Below are 25,406 nucleotides of genomic sequence, written 5' to 3'. Positions count from 1 at the left end.
AAAAACTTCACAATGCTTGTTAAATTGCCACATTTTCATCTTGCAACAGCAAGACAGAGGGTGTTAAATGGCTGTTTGTAGTAACAGGACGCCTTTCACATTGTAAGGAAGACAGGACATTTAACACGTCAGAAAAGTTGGCAGAATAATAAATCAAGACTAAATTTATTTAACTGGTACTTCGGTTTTCACTTTACAATGTGAACATTTACAGCCATGACTCTAGGCTGATTCGTAGCACAAATACATTGTGTAAATAATGACAAATTCTTGGAATACAAACAGTTTCTGTATTTCCAAAATAAATAAAAAATGAACATTGGAAATGTGACAAAAGTTTTGTTACAAAAATGACAACTTGTGCTGCCGACGTGAATTTTAGTCTTACTGGTTTAATCAAATGCACGAATGACTTTCATGTTTACACTGAGAAGAACCATGTGTCAGTCTTCTATAACTTTTTTTTATTTAAAATCTACTACAGCTATGTTCGTCACCAGTTAAGATGTTGCAGGCCTGCAACCCAGGTCCATGAATGCACCAAACACCTGAGATCCAGATTGCAGTGTTATATTATTTCTATACCTGGACTGTACGATTGTAGATTTTTTGGGTTTCATCTACTCCATGCTTTGATTATTTGAAACAGCAGAGATGAACTCTTTCTTCAGAATCTCCCCATCAAGGTTTCGACCTGAAGTCAAGGTTATAGTTAATACTGTATAATACTGAATAATTCACAATGTTCAGGGTGTTTGAAAAAGACATGAATCTGCAAAATGAAATGAAATGTTCAATTTAGACATCCCATGCAAAATATTTGGAAGCACTTGTATACATGAGCATGTGTATGTAATCTTTTAATTTCAGATTCAAAGTCTGTTCTCACCTATGAAGATGAGTCTGTTGATTCTTGGCTCATGATCTGCCCATAATTCTGGAGTGTCATCCAGCTCATAAAGCTCATGGACTCCCTGCAACATCACCTTCTTCTGTTTCTGCTGGAAGGAGATGATCCCCTGCCACAACCCACAATAATCTCTTATTTACTTCTCTTAGCACAGCTACTTTATGGCCTTTAACCAATCTCCAGTATGTTGAGTGTTATTTTTGTTGCACAGGAACATTCTGTTTACATGGTTGTAATCTTATAACTAAAGGAGACACTCTTTAACAATGAAGTAAACATTCCTTGACAATAGCAGTATGAAACAGCATGAAAAACGCACAAAAAACATAATAGAATCAAATGAAGGGTACATGAAAGGTAACATGTGCAAAGTGATGTGGGAGTTGATGGGGAGTTTTGCCTTTATTTGACAGGGAATCAGTTTAGGAAAAAAACATGAGCCCGGACTCGAGACATACGGGTTAGTGTTATAGATGACCTGAGTTTAAGTATACTTATTGAATTAAATTCAATTACATTTTTCTTATATAGCGCTTTTCACAATTTTCATTGTTGCAAAGCAGCTTTACATACATCATAATTAAAAAAAAGGATAAAATCAATGGTATTAAGATACATGGTATTATTGCAAGTACACTGATGAAACTTAACTGAAATAAATGCTATGTTGTATTGTCAGAGACTGACAATTATTCATCATTTTGAGGACTTCCGTGATGTCAACGCATACTACACATAAAAAAAAAGGTTTTACTCACCTTTAACCGAATAACCGTCATTGGCAATCCTGCTTTATTCGCAATGGACTTCTCCCACAGGAGGTTCTATTGAAAAAAATGTGTTTTTCTATTTCACAAATTTTCTCAAAGTAATTAGCAAGCCATTTTTTAAGTGTTGCTCTTTATACACTACTGCTCAAAAGTGTAGGGTCACTTACATATATTTTTCCACATTTTAAAATAATGAAACAAAAACTCTGGAATAACTATGGAATTCCAAAATATGTTTTTAGCATCTTCAACATAGTCACCTAGACTTCACAGAAATGGCATTTCACCAGTCAATTTCCCCTGAGATGCTTTTTAAACAATACTATTAATTACTTTTTAATATAAAACATTTTTTGAAACAATTTTATTTTTGGAATGAAAAAGCACTGTCTTTGTCAGTATATTTTTCCACAAAACTAATTTGAGGCATTCAAGCACACAACTTCAGATCAAAAGGTCTCGAAGGTCAAAAGGCACATTTTGTTCAAGTGACCCTAAACTTTTTAAGGGTAGTGTGTATGTTTTCCCACAATTCATTTGTACCTGAATAAATATATTTAATAGTTCTTCTGAAAGACTGCCTGGTACTTCAAAGGTTACCGTCAGCATAGTCTAAAATGAACACGAATACAAAATCATAATATAAACATGACCAGAGGGTCTCATTTCATAATAATGTGAACAGCAAAAAATAAAGAAATTAAGGCCCGGTTTCACAGACACGGCTTATCTTAAACCAGGACTACGCCTTAGTTGAATTAAGATATTTATGTCGCTTTTATAAAAATGCCTTAGAAGAACACATTACTGGTGTGCATCTTGAGACAAAACAATGGCACCGATATATTTTAAGATATTTCTGGGCAAGTTATATTGAGTTAAGACAGGCCACACATTCATTTTAGTCTGGTACTAGCCTTAAGCCTTGTTTGTGAGACCGGGCCTAAGACTGTTATACCTTTTATCAAGAGGATATAACGTAACAAAATTCCCAAATCAGCAGCAAGTAATAAATCATTTTTTTAACTGCTGTATTTATAATAATGACCCTATCTTTAAAAGTGTCAGTTTGACGCTTACATGCATTTCCTCTAGGCGTTACATGGGCACTTTACACATATTTAAGCCATTGTTCATCTGTGTTAAAGTTACACACTTCCTTTTTCCCTTCAGAATAACAACAGAACTCGGGACTCATTTACATGAAAAGAGCAGTGAAGCTCGGCTCTGTGGGGGGAACAGGGACAGACGGGGTGGATGCGAGAAAGTGACCCCTCTAATGATAAGAGAGTTTGCATCTATGAGGAAACATTTAACATTGAATGAGGCTCTGGCCTAAACAAACTTTAGGTTTCTACTGAAAGCTTGCAAAAATATTGAAGCTGGATATCTCCTAATGTTTATAATTCTTGTAGACCACTCAAGGTAATGAAAGTTTTGCAAAGCATGGATAAGGTCTTTCAAATGAAAATATTTTTGTCTGTACATTTTTAAGCAAAAAATAATTTGTTCCCCCAAAAGATGTTTTCACCTTGTCTAGATGTGCATGATTACTTCTCACCAGCTGCATCTTTTCAGCTAACCTACACACAACACAAACCAATGCAGATTTTAGGAACATTTAAATGTAAAACACCAGTAACTGATTGATGTCAAAAACCTTCAATATACAACAGTCTCTTACATACCCAAATGTATCAGACAGATGTACAGTCTTAGCTAAAACCTTTTAAAGCGTTTGACTACACTAATCCCGGCGCTGGTGTGATGCAGAAGAGCTTTTTGGGTTAAGTAACATTAAGACCGAGCTTAATTCGGAAAGAAAGAAGAAAGCGTATGAGGGAGCGAGTGAGAGGAGTCCGACCCGGTGGGGAGGGCAAACGTGGCTCTGTGGATTATTCGTACCACACAGCAGACCAGAGGGGGGTCATAGCAGACAAGCAGCCTGGGCTCAGGGGGCAAATGGGACACAGTCAGGGTTGAAAGGCAGTCTGTGTGGAAGTGCATGTAAAGAGTCGTCCCCTCTATATTTTTACTGCAGACATCGGCTGTAATCCTCTGCAGCTGGGCCGTCCCATTCACATTTATACAGTCTCAATGTAATTACTCTTCATTTTTTTGTGCAAGTCATCAAAATTAGCATGAGATAATGGAGCGTTTGATTCTTGTCGGCTACACAAAATACTGTCAAGTAAACGCAATACATTAATCACTGTAATAAAAACACTTACCGTACTCCATCTTTGTTATCAAAAGAATGCAAATCTAATACTCGAGACAGATCAACTCTACGGGAAAGAAAGATATGGTTAATTCCAGATGAATGACCAATTATTACTAAGCCTTTAGATAACCAAACAGACACTAGCAAAGTTCCATTTATTTCTATAGATTTCAATTTAACATAGAAAATATATTTTAAAAATCTTTAATTTACTATATTAATTTATGACGATGGTTAAAAAATATATGATTTTTATCATTTTCAGTAGACAAAAAGACCACAAGTAAATAAAGGGATAGTTCACACAAAAACAACAAATCTAAAAATTTTACTCAGCCTCGTGTCATTCCAAACCTATGACTTTTTGTTTGCAAAACACTCAAGAAGATATTTTGAAGAATGTTGGTGTCCCAAAAACATTGAGGCCCCAATGACTTTCATTGTGCGGACACAAAACCACTTTAAAAAAAAGACATTTTTCAAAATATCTTATTTTGTGTTTCACAGAAAAATTTACATTTTCATTTACATTTATGCATTTGTCAGACGCTTTTATTCAGAGTGACTTACATTGCATTGTATTATACATTTGTTTCTGACTTTGTGCAATGCTCTGGGATCGAACTCATGACCTTGGCGTTGCTAGTGCCATGCTCTAACCACTGAGCCACAGGAAAGCCGAAAATTAATCATATCCAGGTTTTTGAACAACACAAGCATGTGGAAATAATGAAAAAAATGTTCATTTTTGGGTGAACTGTAAGTTAACTTACAAGACCATAGTCTAAATGTGCTGTAAATTGCTTTGAATAAAAGCGTCTGACAAATGCATAAGAGTAAAATAAAACAAAACAAAACATTGAAACTAAGTGAACAGATTACATGTTACAATCTTGCTCGAGACATTTGTTGCATATAGTTTCATAAAGCACATTGGCAGAATAACTTTATTAAAAGATTTGAAATTAGGGTAAATATTCACAGATTATTTTTGTCATGATTCAGATAAGGCTGTTCAACGATTAATCGCGATTAATGGACCTTTTTCACGTTTCCGGGTTTCTCAGCAGCGGAAGTCATCAGAGTTGGGTAAACTTCTATAGCAGTGGATGTGGGGGACTACCACAAATATATGTTTTGCATTCGCATTTGCTCAAATAGCAAAAGAAAAACTCAACGATGGTGTTCTCACTACTTAAAAAAAAAAAAAAAAGTCTGATGATGGCAGTCAAAAGAGACAATGATGTCAAATCATGACTTCCACAGACACTGTTTAAGAAACAACCTCGCATTAGCGTAATCCTTTTTTTGTAATTTGATGCAAAGGTAATATATTACATAGTGTTATAAACAAATACATTTTTTTTTTAAATCTTTACGTTTTTCGATGCTGATAATGACAGTTGAATGAGTCATCACAGGCTTGTGAAATGGTCCATCGTATCCAGAATACAAGTTTGTGTTTACATAATATATGTCTATGTAATGTGCATACATATACAGTATATACAGACATGTATAATATTAATTGTAATACAATTGTTTAAAAGCCCTTTATTCAGAATAAAGGTGAAATTGTTTTAGATTTGCTCATGTGCTGTAACGTCTTACCTTGATTTCTGTGTCTCCAAAATTTTTACAAGACCATTTATTGATCTATAATGGAGAAAACAGAACTCACAGACATATCTAAAGACAAATTTTCTGAAAAAAAAGGGGGCCAAGATCTTGTGGTTGGTAGACAATGATGTTGCTATTCAGCTGCTAAGGTGTTTTAAGTGATTTTAAACATTGTTATGTGGTTGCTAAGGTGTTATGCGTAGATAAAGGAGTTTGTTTAAGTATTTGGCAACATACTGTAAATATTGCTGGAACATATAGGAATATAAAGGCCACTAGAGTTCTCACCTCACTGCATCTCTGAGCTGTCCTAGCTCAGTGTCATTCACCAGATCTGTCTTATTGATGATGGTCAGATCAGCAAGAGCTATCTGCCTGCAATAAAACAAGACAACCATTCAGGCCCATTCACAGCCACCTGTAAAATGCTGCCCATCTTTTCTAAATGCCTGCATGTGTGTCTGAGACAAAGACGAATGACGCCTCCGGGTGTCACATATGGATTATTTATCGTAAGAAACAAATCGCCTCTACGTGCGCTCGCAGTTGTGTTGAAGTTGTCGTACGCAAGTATGTGTGATTACATTCGGACAATACATCAATAGAACAATACAGATGAAGAGCAGCTCATTCCATTCGCTCTCTCTTTATTGCTTGGTGTTCAATGTCCCACTCTCCCTTTGAATCTGATTGTGTGTGCGTGAGTAAGTGTGTAAACACTCTTTGTTGTGTTACGTCCATCCCCCGGCCTGTTGTCGAGTTGCGTGTGGGTGGTACGATTTGTGCCACGCTCAAAAGGCGCCACCATTTTGCGTGGTAGGACAACATAAACAGAGAGCAGAGGCTGTTTTTACGGCCTCTGACACTTGTGAGCATTCCGACATGCCTCCAATGCCCAAAAACAACACCCCGACTGCAGCAGGTGAGGTGCAGGGAGCTAGGATGGAATCGGATACATGTTTGCACAAAGATTAGTGCCGAAAGAAGCCAGCTGTAATGTTTAATACAGATAACACGGTCACAAACTATATTTTGAAAGACCACACATGAGGCACTCATAAAAATACACAGCGGGGATTAAAAGTCTGAGATCATGTTTAAATTTTGGAATTCAAAATGTGATCAACTGGAAACAAAGGGAAACGTCACAGAGAATTTTGTTAACTCAATAAGGAATATTTATCATTGTGCACTATTTCTAATTTGCTTAACAAAAAGGCGCATCTGAGACTTGCTTACAGAGAACAACACAAGATGCTCTAGCTTGGAAAACTACAACATAATCAGACTTTTAAAACACATTGTTTGTCGGCCAACATCTGTCTTCTGGATTCTTGTAGAGCTGTTTGATCTACAATTTATATCGTTTTCTTTCAATTATGTGCTAAGGAATTAAATGATATATTACCTGGCAGCCTCATTGACAAGACCCTCTGGCTTCTCCTCTGTTATGTGCTGTAAGACAGTTACATAAACTACATTACACAATAACTTCGATAACAAATCTTAAAGACAAGGATAACATTGTATATAAGATGACAGTATGTAATAGATTTACTCATTACTACATTACTACAAATTAATTACCTATAAAAGCAATAATCTCCAAAAGACTGTCTGCTATGTGTTAGTGACTTTGTCATGGTTAAACTGTGATTCTTTAATATAACAATTGTCAACAAGATGAAAAAGTTTTTCACCATACTGATAGGTCAGGTGTCAATATTTGGTGGTTTAAATATCCATGTGAAGTCTCTTAGTTTTTAAAGCATTTTTTTTTTCATAAAAACAGTCAGGAAATTGAATTGTCACTTCCATAACGGTCCTTATTCCTCATAGATGGGCAAATGAATAAAAATTTGTGGTCTATGAAGAACAATATCTTCTCCATTTGTTGGGTATTATTGCTTCTGGTTTGTACATTGTAATTCACAGAAATCCTACAAATTAAGTCTTGAAAATGTGCATCATTTTTGTCACTTCTAGAACGCATTTTCCGGAAAACTCATGCTTAGACTGATATTTTTCTGACGTCTAGTGAGATATTTAATTTCGTAAAATATAAACAGATGATTCAATATACTATTAATAAATAAATTCTCCGAGAATTTATTGCAAGTTTTGACTGAAAATATCACAACCGTAACGCTGGAATTGCCCTATATACAGCCTTTCAGTGGCTTATTACTCACACAACACATATTACAAAACCATTATGATACAAAGTTACTCTATATGTACACGTAATAGCTAAAATGATCAATAATAATAATCAGTATAAATGAATATTCATGCCGGTAACTTAGTTAACATACGTGCAAGCTATTTATGGTTGCCAAGTAATATATGTGACAGATGTGCACATACTGAAAACGTTCCAACAGTGTTGAACCCTGCTCATCCTATCAGCATTTACTTTTGAATCTACATGCTATATTAGAACAAAATGATGACAATAAAACTTTCAAAAAGAAAAACAAAACACCTCATTTGTTTCTGCCTATATCAACAGCTGTCCATTCTGTCAAGCTCTTTTCCTGAAAATATCTTTAAAATCATATCATATATTAGCAACTTGGAGTAAAGCCCCTAAAAAAACAATTTCTAGTATTATATAACTTCAGAAACGTTAATCCAATTAATTTTTCTATATTTTTATCAGTATCCTCTCCTGGCTGGATTTGTGTTCAATACGTAATAACACAGAGCACTGGGAGTTAAACCAGCCACATCATCTGTCTGCACAAATCTCAGACGCTTGTCAGCCTGACTGGCTGAGCTCAAGTAACATGAAGGCACCTGATGGACATGCCTTTGCAAGTCAAACCTCCCCTCAAGTCGCCAAAGTATCGCTTGTATGAATACATCAGGTGACATAAGAGAAAAACAAAGGGTGACAGGCCCATTACAGTGATCTGACTAGATATCCATTATTTCTTCAGTTTCTATCAAGCTCTCATCTGTCTTCACCTCTACAGGCATTCGTGGAACCCCGGAGGGATGCGGTGAAGAAGAGGTGCCACCTCTGCAATAAAAAGACTGAGTTGCCAAGACTGACACCGGCTAAATTGCAGCCTATTACCCAGGTGTCAGTAGCACCGTCCAGCTCCCAGACAAAGTGTTAAGAGGACGTGGGCGATATGTAAGTGGGACTGGGATACGTAATTCAAAGACCTTATAGTATTTACTTATATTATATCTAATGTCACAAGAACCATTTTACAGCAAATAAAATCTATTTAAATTTTGTGGCATTGCACAGAATTGTATTTTTTTATGTAACAGATTTTTATATATTATTTTTATATTACTTTTTAAATGTATGCATTCATGCTTTAACTATGATCTATTTTTCCATTTGATTCTAGTTCCAGATGATTCCAATGAATAACCATGTTAAATAATCCTCTTCTAAGAACTGGCAAAAATAATAGAGATTGTGTCATAACTGAGCTGCCCTAACTTCGTGTGCTTTACTTTGAGCTACAGGAATGGCTATTGCATTTTGTATTTTAGACTGTATTTGTGTTTGCTGACTGGTTTAATGTATAGAAAGTAAAATATCAGCCTGCAGAAGTCATTTGGACTGTGGTTAGAGGAATTGACAACCTACCTGCATTCCATATTTAGCATCGATGACAGTAACAATACCTGCAAGAGGGACAAGAACGCTGTATCATATTGAAGGGTAAAATGTCAATGAGCTAGAAGAGAAATTATTCGCTTGGAATCATACCATCAAGGTAAACATCACTCCCTAATTCAGCATCAACCCAGAACATGGACGCAACAGCTCCTTGAAAAGAAAAAGGGATAAAATCGCTTTATAACATTACATAGAGAAACAAAAACACTAAGCTCACGATGCTGGTTTCACGATTACAATAATATTACGATATTTTAATCAACGTGTAAAATAAAACAAGATTCAATCAGCCAATTTATTTCCAAAACATAAAAAATGTTCAACAGTGCGTTACACTGTTAAAGAATTGACAACATTCAAGGTATAACTAAACCTTCTATATGCAAATTATTAAAAATGAAATAGGTCTGCCTATGAACAATAAAACTGAATTTTAAAGAAAATGAATAGAATTAGGCAATATAAACCCTAAAAGACAATTCTCAATTTTTAATCTCAAAGCAGTAAAAAGCAAAATATTATTAATATTACTGTATAATAATATAAATATTAATATAATTATATACAATATGTTGACCCTGTCACATGTAGGCAATTCAACCAATATAACTAAACAGACATCAAATAGTAAAACAATAGCCATAGCTCTAGGATACATCATTTTTTGAATCACAATATGCAATATATTGTTAGAACCCTACTGGCCAAGCACCAATTTATTGGACCAATTTATTACACATTTTTAAATTTATTAACCTTGGCAAGTGTGTCAAAAAGTTAAATTGGATATCCATGCTTCTGTTTAGCATTTTATTATGTTCTGCAGCATTTATCAAGTTACTCAGCACATCCCATAGTAAAACTGAGGTATAATGGCTTGAACAGGTTGCGGGAAGGCATGTACTTCAAAATGCATAACTAAATTTTATGGGCGCCTTAAACAATTTCAACTACAAGGTATATTTTGTTTGTTTCCATGCTGTCCAACTTTTCTTGTAAAAGTTATTTCACAGTTCTGTGTTATAATTTAAGGGTGTCTTGTTCACATAATGGAGTTTTGTCAAACTGTCAGGGTAGAATAAGAAAGCACTATAAATATTTGATAGAAGTGTAATGAATGCAATGTTCCCGAGAGACATCAGATACATAACTCATTCAGCCCACAAACACATTTCGGATAAGGGGAGGGGCTTATCCCCCAGAGGCACTCAGGAGTGACAGGTCTGTCTCATCCAATGACAGTGCAGATGAGAAAAGAAGGGCCCCGTCAGCTCCAGATGCTACGTTGTCTGCAGGGCCCAGCACGGCATTGGCCCTTTTACACCTGTCACTCAAGCACACAGTCTGTCTGCAGAGATGCTGATACTTTTAATAATAGACATAAACTTCTTCTCACATGTCTCAACTGCAAAAGTGCACGAGTTAGCCACACCCACTCACTCACACCCGCATTACATGCTATTTTAATCCATCATGCCCTAAAGGAGATTAATAGAAAATTGATCTTATCAATTGGTTCGTGTAAGAAATGTAATTTCAAAGATCCCTTATGATGGACAAAGACATTAGACTCAATGCAAACCATAGAGATGTAGGTGATAAAGAAAAGGGGATATTCAATATATAATACTCTGTGAAATACCTGGATCTGCCAAACCAGTGGTCTCTAGAAGTATGTAGTCAAACTTTCCTTTCTTCTCCATTAGATTTTCAATGGCTTTTAACCCATTGTCTCTGTAAAAGAAAACGCATGCGTTCATTTATTTTGACACACGTGTATATATGTTTATATAAACGCATATGTGTTTGTAGATTTGAGTAACATATCAAATGCATGCATGCAATGTATATACAAAATATATGATTGGAAACATATGAACATACTTTACGGAGCAGCAGAGGCAGCCGTTTCTCAGCTCCAGCCACTCTTCATAAAGCTCTCCTGCTTGACTCACAGCTAGAGATTTCTCCAAAGCACTGCCTGCAGAAAAACACAGCACCAGATCAACATGTGCAGGACAGCCCAAAATCACAATGTGTGTCATTAGAAAATGTCTCGGAAAAACTATCTGTCTTTTTACAATTTGGGGAAAAGACGATCAGCAAGGGCATACATGGAAATGCAGTTTATGTATAGGATTGTCAATTTGATAAAAAATAACAAGTACATAATGGAAGATATAAGTGAATTTAACAAGGAAGTGTACATTAAGTCAAAAAGTAAGATCACAAGAAAAAGGTAAAGTCCTACTCTAATCATGCACTAATTAAGACATTCAGATAATGCTGCCCTCCTCTGGTCGTGATAGACAGTGCAATCCATAAGGACTGCTGGGATAATCACATGACCAACAAATGCTTCTATAGAGATCAGACTAGTAGGGATGTTCTCCTACCTTCACCAAATTCATTGAGTATAACAGCTATGCGTTTATTATGCTGCTCTGTTAATATGTAGTTTAAAAGCGTGGTCTTCCCAGCACCTGTGTAAGAAGAGAAATAAAGTTAAGACACGTTTAAAAACTATATTTAAAAGACACTATATACTATTTATACAGTGTAGTCTCCTATAAATTAAAAAAATGTTTCAAGCATTAAAATATAACAACTGAAAGATGATGCAAGAGAGGTGAGGGATTAAAACTCTGACCCAAGTATCCAGTGATGATCGTAACAGGAATCTGAGCTGTGGGTCCGATATTCTTCTCCTTTATGGGCACTAACTCAGGACATTCATCTTCTTCCTCCATTACTAAGACCTATATAAACAACGAGGGTCCTAAAATACAGAAACTTGGTTTAGGTGAAAAAAGGTACATGACTGTATTCATTACACGGTATATTCATACTCAGAATAAGAATTCATGAGTGTTTAAAGCATAGGTAATGTGGACAAGGTCCAACACCAGACATCGTAGCTGCTCAAGGTAAATTAGACAGTCAGGTAGAATAAAAGTGTGTTTGACAGCACTGTAATCTGAACACTTGTGCCTTCACTATGGCTGTGTGACTGCTACCACTAGACATCTAAACGCACTGTACATTACACATAAAAAAGGTATGGACAACTTACACTTCACGGAATACGAGCCCTTAGATTAAGAACTCCGTTAAAACATGACTGACAATATGGGTTGAGCAGTTGATAACGCTAAGTGCAAACCTGCAATATGAGCGACGTGCTCGGTGTATCTGTGATTACGGCCCGACTTGCCCGTCGACCTGCTGAAACAGTTCCTAGCAATAGCTACCCGGTGTTTATAACACTTTTGAGTTTTGATACATCACAAATAAGCATGTGACTGTTTACGTAAACAAAATGTTTTATTTGTACTGAACCCATACATTTTTCTGACACAGTCTGATATTAAAGAGCATAATGGAGACATTGATATTGGAGGACTCACTCATTAGTAATGTAAAAAGAATAATACGGGGAAAATCACTTTGTAAAATTATCCTTATATTATTTTGTACGAGAGTGGTTTTTGTGTGAGAATGAAAGTGCGTATTTTGTGAATAGATGGTTAAACTGTCTTATAGCAATCTTATTTGCACTATCTTGGTTATTCGGTTGTGACTGCACCACGCAGGCTTCTGATAATATGTGTGCATCAAGGTTATTAGCTTACTAAAACTAATAAAACATTTCTGCTTATCATATCAAATATTGGCCTAAATATTATAATAAAACTACACAAAAATAGAAATGTTGCCTCGGGAATAAACTGAAATAAGTGAAATGAGGCCCTAAAATTAAAATTGAAAGAAAAATAAATCTTACATAGCAAAATAAAAAAGAAACAAATCATAAAATCACAAAAGAACATAACTAAATTTATAATTGTAAAATATTATTACAACTACGGCCGATGTACTTTTTGGGCCGAAACGGAAGCATGGGCCGGAGAGGTGGACGGATTAGAAGCGTGAATCGTGCGCGTATGCATGGAACGCGAATGCAATTGCAAATCGGACATGTATGCAGGAAAGGCAATGACAGCAGCACAACCTACCACTCGCACACACCCCCCCCCCCTCCCCGTCGACACAAATGTGCAGCGCCGAAGCTGGTCAAAAATGCCAAGGCCAATTTAACGTCACAGTCCAGCCCTGTGTGCAGTCAAGAGATCTTAAAACCTCCAATAATTCTGAGGTAAATCGTGGAAATATGCAGTTATTTTTATGGCGCTTAGTTTGCATAGCAAATTCACATTTGAACAAAGCATTTCAACCATCACAACTCGCACATGCTGTTTATGTCGCAACCATTGTGACGATAGACGCTCACTCTCGAAAGATTTTGTTTACACTTTTGCAATTTATCGAGTTTTCCCAGCGATAAACCAATGGCTTTTCATCAGCTTAAGACAATCTTTGCGAAGCAGCAAGAGGTCAACAAGCTATTTCGAGAGATTCGTCAGGATCTTAAAGCACCTTCGAGCTTCCAACACCGGGAGTATCAGGATCGTCTGCTGTCACGCGGTAACGATCAGGGCTGCATTTCCCAAAAGCATCGTAAGCCTAATTTGATCGTAAAAACGATCGTACGAGTGATCTTAATATGTATTGCTGTATTAAAGTTACTCCACACAAAGTAAAAATGTTGTGTTTAAAAGAGAAATGGTCAAAATGCTTACTTGGTGGTTGTCAGTGTCTTTGTCTTTCTCCTGCTGCTGTTTAGTGCAGACATGATTTCCTCTTTGAGACTATTGTGAAATATCCTCTAATTATTTAGAGGAACCATGTGATTAAAGGTTTTCAGGCTGTTACAAACCTTATATATCACACACTGCCTATTATATGTTCCAACAACTGCAGAAGGCAATACTTAAAGAAACAGAATGCCTGATTTACTGAGAAATTGGATTGATTAGCTCTTCCCTTTATCTTTGTCTAATTGAAAGGTTCATATTCATAATGAACACACTTTGTGATTATTATTAATAAAGTGCTGGTAATGTATGTGTACAATAAACATTTTGTTTGGAGCTAGAAAGCTAGATAATACATAGGCCCTAATAAAAACTTAACTTGAAATTACCACCTCCACACCACCTAAAAGTTTAATAAAATGTGGTTCACCAAACACATACAGCATTTTTTTTACTTTTGATTTTAACTTTTTTATTTTCCCTAGAACGGGCTAAATAAATTGCACAATTACAGTAGATAAGTCCTATCTACACATAGAAAAGGTATTACACGTTGCACAAAAAAATATGTTAAACAACATTAAACAATATTCACATACCATATGCACATCGGGTGAAAATAATTAACCTAAACATTCCAAAATCGAGATATTGTATAAGGTGACATTTCAGCACCTGACAAACGGATAGCAACTCGTAAGTAGCACTTAAAGCACTGTTACGTGCGATCGCGTTAAGTGCATTGTTGGGAAACGCATGTGAAACGATGAAGAACATTGGCAAAATCGCTCGTAGAAAACGCTCTTAAGTGCTAAGATCCATCGTTATCGGGAAACGCAGCACAGGCCGACAGGTTTGAACAGCGACAGGAGGCTACTGCTGACAGGATCCTCTCATCCATCGCTAAAGTACCTGTACAGACCAGTATGTCATATTCTCCTACCCCACCACCCAGCAGAGGTAAAACATGCCTCAGGTTCCAGAGAAAGGTCAAACCTTTCAAAGAGCCTGAGGAAAACCAAAGCTCTCTCATGCCTAAAAACGAGAAGGAGCTGCTAGAGAATATGACAACACTGCAGAAAGGTTGTGTCACGAGGCCATTAAGGTCCTCAGCAGCCTTCATACTTTAGGTTCATGTACGGTGGAGAAGACTGAGGGTTCTTCAAGCAGCCTTGGTTTAACAGATAGTCATACTCCTCCATCAGACCTGAGGGCTTGCCCTTTTTAAACCACAAGAAGATAAGATAAACAAGAAATCGGGATATGAAAACTGTCTGGAGATGCCGGGCAGCCTAGAGGCTCTCATCAACATTACCCTCCGGGTGGAGAGTCACCTCGCACTCCGCCGGCAGCGCCGCCTCACCAGCTCCTCCTGGCGCTCCCAGCCCTCGCTGGGCACCGATGCACCCTCTGTCCCCACCTTAGATTCTGAGCCTATGCAGCTGGGACATATGCGCCTCTTCCCCCAACAGAAGCAACAGCGTCTTGCACAGGGTCTCTGCTTATACTGTGGGAAGGCTTGCCACTTTGCCCTCCGGTGCCCGTCAAAAGCCAACGCCCACCAGTGATGCGGAAAGTCCTGGTGGGTGTCAGTCCTCGCTCAAACTCTCCCTCTAGCCGGGCCCAGCTGCCCTTCCGGCTACTTTTCCAAGGCACCTCGCACACCGGCCGTGCCTTACTTGACTCCAGGGCAGAGGGTAACTTCCTCGACGCCACCACAGCCCGAGAATGGGGGATCCCGTTCGTGCCCATCGCTGAACCCATAGCTGCCTGGTCGCTCGCGGGTAGCCTCCTCTCAACCATCACTCACGTCACCCCTTGTGTTAGTCTTTCTCTGTCTGGGGACCACTGTGAGAGTATTGTGCTGTACATCATCGAGTCCCCAACGAACTCGGTAGTTCTGGGACATCCATGGCTGGTGCAGCACAATCCTCAGGTGGATTGGAAAACCAACACTATTCTTGCCTGGAGCCCGTCTTGTCATGTGTCCTGTCTGGGTCCTGCCTCTTCTCCTGTTTCTGTGTCTTGTGTTCCGCAGGTGCAGCCTCCTGACCTTGCCAGTGTTCCGGTGGAGTACTACAATCTCAGCACAGGCCACCTCGCTTCCTCCACATCGCCGCTACGACTGCGCCATAGCTCTCCTCCCGGGCACTTCTCCGCCCAAGGGTCATCTCTACTCCTTGTCTGGTCCTGAGAGAGAGGCCATGGACAAGTATATTCAGGAGTACCTCCTGGCTGGACTCATTCGTCACTCCTCTTCCCCTGCCGGTGCGGGTTTCTTCTTCGTTCAGAAGAAGGACGGCTCCCTACGGCCCTGTATTGATTATCAAAGTTTGAATGACATCACTGTTAAGAACAGGTATCCCCTACCTCTCATGTCTTCTGCCTTTGAACTCTTGCAGGGAGCCCGGGTCTTCACCAAATTAGACCTCCATAAACGCTTATCATCTCATCCGCATTCGGGAAGGAGACGAATGGAAGACGGCATTTAATACACCTACGGGACACTTTGAGTATCTGGTTCTTCCTTTTGGTCTAGGTGTCCTTCAGGTGGAATAGAGATGCTCAGGCAGCCTTTGACACTCTCAAGTCCCGTTTTGTCACTGCACCTGTCTTATCTGTTCCAGATCCTGCGCTCCAATTTGTTGTTGAGGTCGATGCATCGGATGTCAGGGTCGGTGCAGTCTTATCCCAGCGGTCCCCTCATGACGGGAAGATGCATCCATGTGCCTTCTTCTCTCACCGCCTCAGCCCTGCTGAACGTAATTATGACATTGGTAACCGAGAGCTGTTAGCGGTGAGACTAGCTCTGGGTGAGTGGCGTCATTGGTTGGAGGGGGCAGCGCAGCCCTTCTTGGTCTGGACGGACCACAAAAACCTAGAATATATCCGTTCAGCCAAGAGGTTGAGCTCACGCCAGGCCCGCTGGGCACTCTTCTTTGGTCGATTCAACTTCACCCTCTCGTACCGGTCTGGGTCCAAGAACCGCAAGCCTGATGGCTTGTCTCGCCTGTTCGAGGCCACTGGGAGAGAGTTCATGACCGAATCCATTCTACCTAAAGGAATGGTAGTCGGGGCTCTCTCCTGGGGTATCGAACGGTGTGTAGTGGAGGCGAGGGGTGCAAGTGCCGGCAGAGTGCCCAGAGGGTAGGTTATCGGTGCTGGCTGCGCTCCGTCCTGATGACCTTCTGTGGGGTCATTCATCCAGACTGGTCTGCCATCCAGGTATCTGGAGAATGTTGGCTGCCATCCACCAACATTTTTGGTGGCCGTCACTGGCCACTGATGTCAGACAGTTTGTTTTGGCCTGCCCGACATGCGCTCAATGCAAGCCGCTCAATCGCCCTCCCGCTGGCCCGAACCTAGAGACTGACCAAAGCAGCGGCCAACCATCACCGGTCCTCTCCTCCAGTGTATGTGTGTGGTCAGTGGGTATGTCTCTCCACCAAGGACCTGCCTCTCCGGGTGCCTTCTCGCAAGCTGGCACCCGGGTTCATTGGGCCATACCGCATCACCAAGGTGGTTAATCCGGTGGCTGTCAGGCTCAGACTCCCTCCTCCCCTTGGTCGGGTTCAAAACTGTTTTAATCCAGAACTCACTATCAATACATCAGATTAATGTTGATCTTTTCTTTTTAGGAACACATAAGACATAACATTCCCATCCAGCCTTCAGATGAATCCCCCAAAAATAACCAGAACCTTTGAATAATGCCTAAACATACAATAGTTTGATCATAGCCAAACACACACATTTATCTTATTGTACAATCATTACAATACATGTGAGCGGCCTCTACGCTAATATCAGTTTCTTTTCTTTCGATGTCTCATCCCCGGGACACCTGAGGCTCACAGATCCAGCTCTGGTCCTGCCTGATGCTCATCCCAGCTCCGGCTCTCGGCTCCACCACCTAAAGGTAATAACTTCCATGTTGAACCAGCAGCACTGACAATAATTTGAGACAGACTTCCTTAAATTAATAGTTCACCCAAAAATGAAATTTAATTCATAGTTTACTCAGCCTCATGTCATCATAGTGGTTGAATTTGAAAAAAGGTTTAAGAGGATGGCATGGTCAAAATGTTTTGGTGTTGGGTTTGTCCCGTAGCTAATCTTACACAACAATTATACATTGTTTAATTTAAGATCTATTAAGAATTATTAGAACTATAAGATTCATTCAACAAAATGCAAGCTATACAAATGATCTTATATACTTTTGAAGCATACTAGTATATTATATAATGCTTTCCCAGTGCAACGCGTTACGTTTTTATCAACTTACAGCTTATAACGTTTCTTGTAACAAACAAATGTGGGGCTCCATTTTCTCTGCCATTTGGCCCAAATCTTATTTTTTAAAAGATGACAAATGCTAGACTTAAACACGCTCCTTAAATACATGAACATTAGTCTTTACTGTATATACAGTATAGTGTTTGTTGAGAAACCACCAAAAAATGTTCACTTGCATCGCATACAAACAAATCACGTTTATGGCAGAGAGATGCTTTAAAATGTGTGCGGTACTTCGTTTACAACAGAGGCTGGGTGGATTTAAGTTGTTTTACTGACAGTTTAAGGATCCAATAGAGTTTCAAGGTTTATTCATAAGCTCTTTTAAATAATTTTCATTGGTTAAACATTTGCAAAACCCACAGACAGACATAAAGGGTGACTAATAGTAATGATTTATGAAAAAAGGATCAAATATGGAGTAGTTTTTTGCTCGAGGCAGAATGGCATGAGGGTGAGTAAATTTTGGCTTACAGTCCCTTCCCAATACTCTGCTCAGTGCTGCTGGTAACAATAAAACGCATTCGCTTTGAGACATTAGTCAATTTACAGCACCCCTACAGTAGAAGCTCAACTTCCCTAGCCATGAATTGAAAATGCTCACTTTGTGCCACTGGGTGTCATGGCTCTGCTTCCTTAGTCAGGTTTTTCTTGGTCCTGTAGCAGAGTCATGACAAAGTCTTTGGTTATGTGTGGAGAGAAACATATTGTTGTCCGTTTGACAATAATATACGTTCTCTCCAGTGTTTTGTCATTGGCCCCATTCCTCTCGTTTCTTCGTTATGTTTCCCTGAGTGTTTAATGTCCCACACCTGTCCCATGTCGTTATCCCTCGTTTGTCTTACCCTATATAATACCCTCATGTTTCATTGTCCTGTGTTCGGTCATTGTATCTGTATGCATGTGCTATGTGCTGTATTCAGTTGTCTTGTTGCTCGTCCGGTGTGTTCCGGTTTTGCCTGTTCCTGTCGTGCTGTTTCAAGTCATAGTAAGTGTTTGAGTTTAGTTTATGTCAAGTGTTGTTTTAGTTCAGTTTAGTGCAAGTTAGTCTTCGTCCCGTTTATCCTGTTTTCCTGTTATCAGTTTTCCCCCATCGTGGGTTTTGTTTTGTGTATAAAGTCTTGTTTTGTTAACCCCTTCACTGCTGCCTGCAATTGGGTTCCTCTGCTCAGACCGTGACAGAATGACCGAACCCAATCGAACCCAGCAGGCGGCTCCCAAGGACGGCAAGGCGTCGTCTCCCCGATCCGGCCTGGCCCACTTGCTACTGGGGTTCCGCCAGGGGAGTTATGGGGACCGGGAGTTCGCCAGAGCATTCTCGGCGGTGGCAGAGGCGACCGGGTTCAGTGATGCAGAGTTGAAGACAATCTTCAACTGCTGCCTCACCCGGCGCCTCACACCGTCGGAGAAGAGGCTGCTGGTTCCTCTCGGGTTTGCGGATATGGTCAGGTACGTGGCCAACCGGGATGATCCCGGGAGTGGAGTTCCATTTGGAACTTCCGCTCCACGGTCGAGCATCCCGGGGGGTCTCGTTCTGGCTGCCGCTGCCCGGGGGGACTCAGTACCCTCTGGCTGGAGCTCCACGGTTCCCCGTTCGCCTGGTGGCGACGGTGGCGAGTGGGGGAGGAAGGACTCGGGGATGACGTCTGGGGGTTCCCCCAACGCTGAATTACCTCCGGTCCCCACGGGTCAGCCAAGGATGGCTGCAGACCCGATGGTGCGGAAAAGGAGGAAGGAGCGTTACGGGGGAACGTGCCTTCCGGTGCAACCGGAGATCCGGCCGGCTTCCCAGCTGGCGGTCGAGCCGGCGTCCGGTCCGGTGATCCAGCCGGCGTCCGGTCCGGTGATCCAGCCGGCGTCCGGTCCGGTGATCCAGCCGGCGTCCGGTCCGGTGATCCAGCCGGCGTCCGGTCCGGTGGTCCAGCCGGCGTCCGGTCCGGTGATCCAGCCGGCGTCCGGTCCGGTGATCCAGCCGGTGTCCTGTCCGGTGATCCAGCCGGCGTCCAGTCCAGTGATCCAGCCGGCGTCCAGTCCGGTGATCCAGCCGGCGTCCAGTCCGGTGATCCAGCCGGCGTCCAGTCCGGTGATCCAGGATGCCGGCGTCCAGTCCAGTGTCCAGTCCGGTGATCCAGCCGGCCTCCGGTCCGGTGATCCAGCCGGCGATCCAGTCCGGTGATCCAGCCGGCGTCCAGTCCGGTGATCCAGCCGGCGTCCAGTCCGGTGATCCAGCCGGCGTCCAGTCCGGTCCGATCCAGTCCTGCAGGCGTCCAGTCCGGTCCGGTCCGCAGCCGGCGTCCAGTCCGGTGAGCCAGCCGGCGTCCAGTCCGGTGATCCTGCCGGCGTCCAGTCCGGTGATCCAGCCGGCGTCCAGTCGGTGATCCAGCCGGCGTCCAGTCCGGTGATCCAGCGGCGTCCAGCCGGTGTCCAGCCGGCCTTCCAGCCGGCGTCAAGCCCTGTCCAGCCGACCTTCCAGCCGGCGTCAAGCCCTGTCCAGCCGGCCTTCCAGCCGGCGTCAAGCCCTGTCCAGCCGGCCTTCCAGCCGGCGTCAAGCCCTGTCCAGCCGGCCTTCCAGCCGGCGTCAAGCCCTGTCCAGCCGGCCTTCCAGCCGGCGTCAAGCCCTGTCCAGCCGGCCTTCCAGCCGGCGTCAAGCCCTGTCCAGGCCGCAGCCTTCAGCGGCGTCAGCTGTCCAGCCGGCCTTCCAGCCGGCGTCAACCCTGTCCAGCCGGCCTTCCAGCCGGCGTCAAGCCCTTCCAGCCGGCCGTTCCGGCAAGCCCTGTCCAGCCGGCCTTCCAGCCGGCGTCAAGCCCTGTCCAGCCGGCCTTCCAGCCGGCGTCAAGCCCTGTCCAGCCGGCCTTCCAGCCGGCGTCAAGCCCTGTCCAGCCGGCCTTCCAGCCGGCGTCAAGCCCTGTCCAGCCGGCCTTCCAGCCGGCGTCAAGCCCTGTCCAGCCGGCCTTCCAGCCGGCGCAAGCCCTGTCCAGCCGGCCTTCCAGCCGGCGTCAAGCCCTGTCCAGCCGGCCTTCCAGCCGGTCCCTGGGAGACTCCCAGGGTCAAAGACTGTCCCCCCAGGACTAAGTCCCCAGGACTCAGCGCCCTCGAGCGCAGCCGGGGACTGGGACTTTCCCCACCCCCATGGACTGCCCCCTATGGCCCTTGTTTTGCCCCACCCCCCCTCCCATGTTTGTTATTTTTATTGTCGCACCCCAACCCCATTGTAATTTTGTCTTGTTTGCCACTGATTCTGTTCTCCATGTTTTGTCTGGTTTTTGTCTTTGTCTCGGTCTGCCTTGTCTTGTCCGTCTACCCCTTGGTGAGCACCTGGAGGTGCTCATTAAAGGGGGGGCTTCTGTCATGGCTCTGCTTCCTTAGTCAGGTTTTTCTTGGTCCTGTAGCAGAGTCATGACAAAGTCTTTGGTTATGTGTGGAGAGAAACATATTGTTGTCCGTTTGACAATAATATACGTTCTCTCCAGTGTTTTGTCATTGGCCCCATTCCTCTCGTTTCTTCGTTATGTTTCCCTGAGTGTTTAATGTCCCACACCTGTCCCATGTCGTTATCCCTCGTTTGTCTTACCCTATATAATACCCTCATGTTTCATTGTCCTGTGTTCGGTCATTGTATCTGTATGCTTGTGCTATGTGCTGTATTCAGTTGTCTTGTTGCTCGTCCTGTGTGTTCCGGTTTTGCCTGTTCCTGTCGTGCTGTTTCATGTCATAGTAAGTGTTTGAGTTTAGTTTATGTCAAGTGTTGTTTTAGTTCAGTTTAGTGCAAGTTAGTCTTCGTCCCGTTTATCCTGTTTTCCTGTTATCAGTTTTCCCCCATCGTGGGTTTTGTTTTGTGTATAAAGTCTTGTTTTGTTAACCCCTTCACTGCTGCCTGCAATTGGGTTCCTCTGCTCAGACCGTGACACTGGGAACGTTAAATTTAATTTTTTGGGTGAAGTGGTCCTTTATTAAATAGATATGTAGCTAAACGATAAATAGCACCTTATTAATAATAATATAAAAATATTAATTATATATTGATAAAATAATATTTATAATGGTTTAACTAACAGACAAAATGTTCATTTAGTAAATAAAAGCATTTTATGTCAATAAAATGTAAATAATATATATATATATATATATATATATATATATACTGTATAAATTATCATATATGAATAAAATAATGTGTACAATATTTATAATGGTTTATTTAGTAAATGTAAAATAAATAAAAGTGTATGTATTATATACAGTATATGTCATAATTTCATTTTTTATTTTTGTCACTACTATCTGTATTAATATGACTTTACTGTAATGCTGCTATGCAACAATGCACAGCTGTAAAAAGCACTATAGAAAATAACTTAAAAATAAATAAATTAAGACAAAACCCAGATCAGTGCATAGTATTCCTTTATTCATTCCTACTTAGATCTGAAAATACAGGTTTCTTCAGTTTTTAAGAGGGGAAAATCAAACCGTCAAAGTATTTCATATAGTTTTTCATCTTTACACAACCTTTTCACTTAATACAAAGCAAGCAATGGAGTCAGCAGCACCTCTCTGTCTCACTTCTAATATTTGAACACATTATAAGCTCTAAAGCAATGTCTTATGGTTGAAGGTTCTAATACAGTCATGTGCCTAAAGGCAAATTAAGTATTTAGCTATTCCAGAGGATTGGGAATCGAACATGAATTACCTGAGCAAAGGACATGCCGTGAGAATCCTCCTCCACGCTAGTAGCTACACTGACTGAGGGACAAACTGGGGAACATCATTCCATCTAAAATAAATCAATAAATAAAATGACTCCAAGATGGCAGAACCCCCACAAAATAGCGATATACAGTATGCGACCATCCATGTCAATGAATATTTTGGCTTTCGTCTTAAAGTATTACTCCATGAAAAGAATGATCAAAATCAACATTTTAGCCAGGACACAGAGTAGACACAGAATGACCCAAATGATCTTGTGTGGGTTAAGAGCAGCAGCAATTCATCATTATATCATTAAAATCATTATAACACTCTAATAAAGCTTTTGTATTCATGTACTCTATAAAGTTGTTTAAAGAATGACATATTAAGCATAACTACCATCATGAACGATGTGTCCCATTCAGAGCAGTAGAGTCACTCTTAAGAGAAGGGGGGCGTGTCTGCTGTGCTGACCTTGTAGTTTCTTATGTTGTTGTAGTTTTAGATGACTTATTTACTCCGGTCACCTCTGGAAAGGGGTTCTCACAAAGACAACAAGTTTCCTCATGTCTGCTGTTCCAACAGAGTCATTGTCCTTACGGCAACACTTCATCAGTTTCTCCTCCCGTTTCTGTTGATGATAATAAAGCGATGATTAGCTTTACAAACCCGTGTGCAGTCCTGTTATTTTGGATCATAAACATCTGCTAAAATGATCAATCTTCAAATTTTGTCACCCTTAGTGAGATGAGATTTAGCAGCATCAATGGCTTTGTCACTTTCTAATTGACCACAGGCACAAGCGACCATGCTTTACATTTTGAGTTTATTGAAAGTAAATTAAATGAACATGTTCATTTTACTAATATTATAATAATCTACACTGTAAAACTTTGCTGTAATTTCGCAGCAGGTTTGCCAGTAACTTACTGTAGATTTAATGTACAATTTTGTTTTAAGCACAAATTTACCCAGTTTATACTAAATATCTTGGGTCACTTTTCTTGTTATGTAAATGTATCATAATTTAAGAAGTTTTAAATATTTTTACAGACAACAAGAGAATCATGCTTAGGAAGAATGCCTTTTTTACTTTTTTGCTGTGCTAATGCCATAGTCTCTTCTTGCTCATTTTGAATCTCAAAAGTCAAAGTGTTTTACTTTTGATTAAACTAATTGAAAACAGTACTAATTGGAAAGTATATTAAGTAGTAATTAAATCTACAGTAAGTTACTGGCAAACCTGCTGCAAAAACTACAGCAACGTTTTACAGTGTATGAAGCATTTTTGATTTAATTCTTCGCTTTCTGGTTATTGGACAACAGACCTTTGTTTTGCTGAGGCAACGCAATTGATGGCCAACAGGGGGCTCTCTTATCTAATATATCTGTTGTACATTGTGGATTGTAAATAAATACAAAAAATCAAGTGTCAAAATCTTATCAAGATTCACTAACAATTCTGAATATCACACAAAAAAATTTACATAAACACAGACTACTTATTTACTATATAAAGATTCAATAAAACACTTACATAAGTGTGAAACCACAGATGTATGAGTGACTCAAAAAAATGTGATGCACTTCACTTCTACTTGCCAGTTTTGCGTCGCAGCTGGATCTTCGTCACCCATCAGAACGGCTTAACACGAAAACCCACTCTTTAATCTGCACAACATCGTTCAGCCCGTCTCTCTCGCTCTCTCTCGCTCTCTCTCTCTCTCTCTCTCTCTCTCTCTGTGTCTTTCGTGTGTCCACTCTGTTTGGGTTAAAGTTAAAATGCGGAAGTTTCCGCCCAGCAAAGCTACTGATACGGTGAAGATGAGGCTTGCGATGTCATCTGCGATCATCCCGGCTGAGCTCGAGTGATTTTAAGTGGCATGGCTTCTCTGCCAGCATCAGAGCGAAGAGCTTTCGCTCTCAAAATCAACAGGTAATCTACTTTTGCTTTGGCTGGAGCTCGTAGCGCATGCACTGGCTGATCCCAGGTCATCTGAACACAGTTATGGATCTGTCGGTGTGCAATGCTGTCTCTTTTTTTGAGGGAGTTTGTGTGAATTCCAGAGCAGGCAGCTACACGTTTGGGATATTAACATTAGTATCGTGAATGCGTGTGTACGTACTGACACCAGACTTTGTAGTCTCGGGAATGATTGTTGATCTTATTTGAAAACGTAATTTGACGAGTTAAAGGGAACGCAGTATTGTCAAATAAGCAGTGTCCCATTTGTTGTTGTGTTCATTGTGTGGAAATCTAGTTTGCAAGTGACTTCATAAGTATACAGATTTATAAACAGCTCAAACACATTAGTTCTTTATAAGGGTGGAGAAATGTAAAGGCTTGGCATGTATATCTGTTTGGTATAAAAGAAAGAATGATGCAAGGCAATTTAGAGGAAGTTTAATGAACATCCGCCCAGCTCTAAATGTAGAGCTCCAGTCTGTTTGATCATTTCCCCTGCAAATCCCCTTCTCTTATTATGACCCCTGTTGGGTGTCAAGCTGAAGTGGACGTTTCTGTTGTTCCTGTTCTTTATCATACCAGGTGTTGAGGAAATGAATATAAGGATGTTGTGAAAGAAAG

At 40.9% G+C, this 25,406-nt stretch overlaps 2 protein-coding genes across 8 annotated transcripts in view; one reads left to right on the top strand and one right to left on the bottom strand.

The window, feature by feature from the left end:
- On the bottom strand, positions 1-24,472 carry cbwd (COBW domain containing). 5 transcript variants are annotated; one of them, XM_057357651.1, is made up of 18 exons: positions 24,357-24,472; positions 23,219-23,450; positions 22,818-22,901; positions 11,821-11,949; positions 11,567-11,653; positions 11,055-11,151; positions 10,813-10,904; positions 9,261-9,320; positions 9,138-9,175; positions 6,933-6,979; positions 5,813-5,899; positions 5,516-5,560; positions 3,912-3,968; positions 3,212-3,263; positions 2,224-2,292; positions 1,669-1,734; positions 890-1,019; positions 3-694 (listed from the first exon to the last, which is right to left on the bottom strand). In XM_057357651.1, the coding sequence occupies exons 4-18, from the start codon at positions 11,918-11,920 to the stop codon at positions 621-623; spliced, it is 1,101 nt and encodes a 366-aa protein (XP_057213634.1). In that variant the 5' UTR covers positions 11,921-11,949; positions 22,818-22,901; positions 23,219-23,450; positions 24,357-24,472; the 3' UTR covers positions 3-620. The 5 variants fall into 5 exon arrangements, with proteins under 5 accessions (XP_057213636.1, XP_057213634.1, XP_057213635.1 ...); XM_057357652.1 differs by having other exon boundaries at positions 23,294-23,450; XM_057357649.1 differs by lacking the exons at positions 22,818-22,901; positions 23,219-23,450; positions 24,357-24,472 and adding an exon at positions 13,811-13,876.
- Positions 17,630-25,406, top strand: part of dock8 (dedicator of cytokinesis 8) — a 49,595-nt gene continuing 41,818 nt past the window's right edge. Inside the window, exon 1 of one of the 3 annotated variants that reach the window (XM_057357645.1) lies at positions 17,630-17,744. Coding sequence is in view for 1 of the 3 variants with exons in the window: in XM_057357644.1 (XP_057213627.1) it covers positions 24,703-24,755 (53 nt within the window). In the remaining 2 variants the exon portion in view is untranslated. Of the gene's footprint in view, positions 17,745-24,592; positions 24,756-25,406 lie in introns of those variants that run through there. The other 2 variants (XM_057357644.1, XM_057357647.1) reach the window with 2 other exon arrangements.

Source organism: Triplophysa rosa, linkage group LG17 (assembly GCF_024868665.1).
Source record: "Triplophysa rosa linkage group LG17, Trosa_1v2, whole genome shotgun sequence".
NCBI classification, from domain to species: domain Eukaryota; kingdom Metazoa; phylum Chordata; class Actinopteri; order Cypriniformes; family Nemacheilidae; genus Triplophysa; species Triplophysa rosa.
Note: the sequence above shows the minus strand (reverse complement) of the source record. Positions and strands in the feature narration are given on the sequence as shown.

Bases quoted from the DNA above. Each gene is read 5' to 3' on its own strand.
- cbwd (XM_057357651.1), bottom strand. From the start codon at position 11,920: ATGGAGGAAGAAGATGAATGTCCTGAGTTAGTGCCCATAAAGGAGAAG. The intron at 10,905-11,054 runs GTATGTTCATAT...TTTCTTTTACAG, and splicing joins TGCCTCTGCTGCTCCGTAAA to AGACAATGGGTTAAAAGCCA. The intron at 3,969-5,515 runs GTAAGACGTTAC...TCTTTCCCGTAG, and splicing joins TTGGAGACACAGAAATCAAG to AGTTGATCTGTCTCGAGTAT.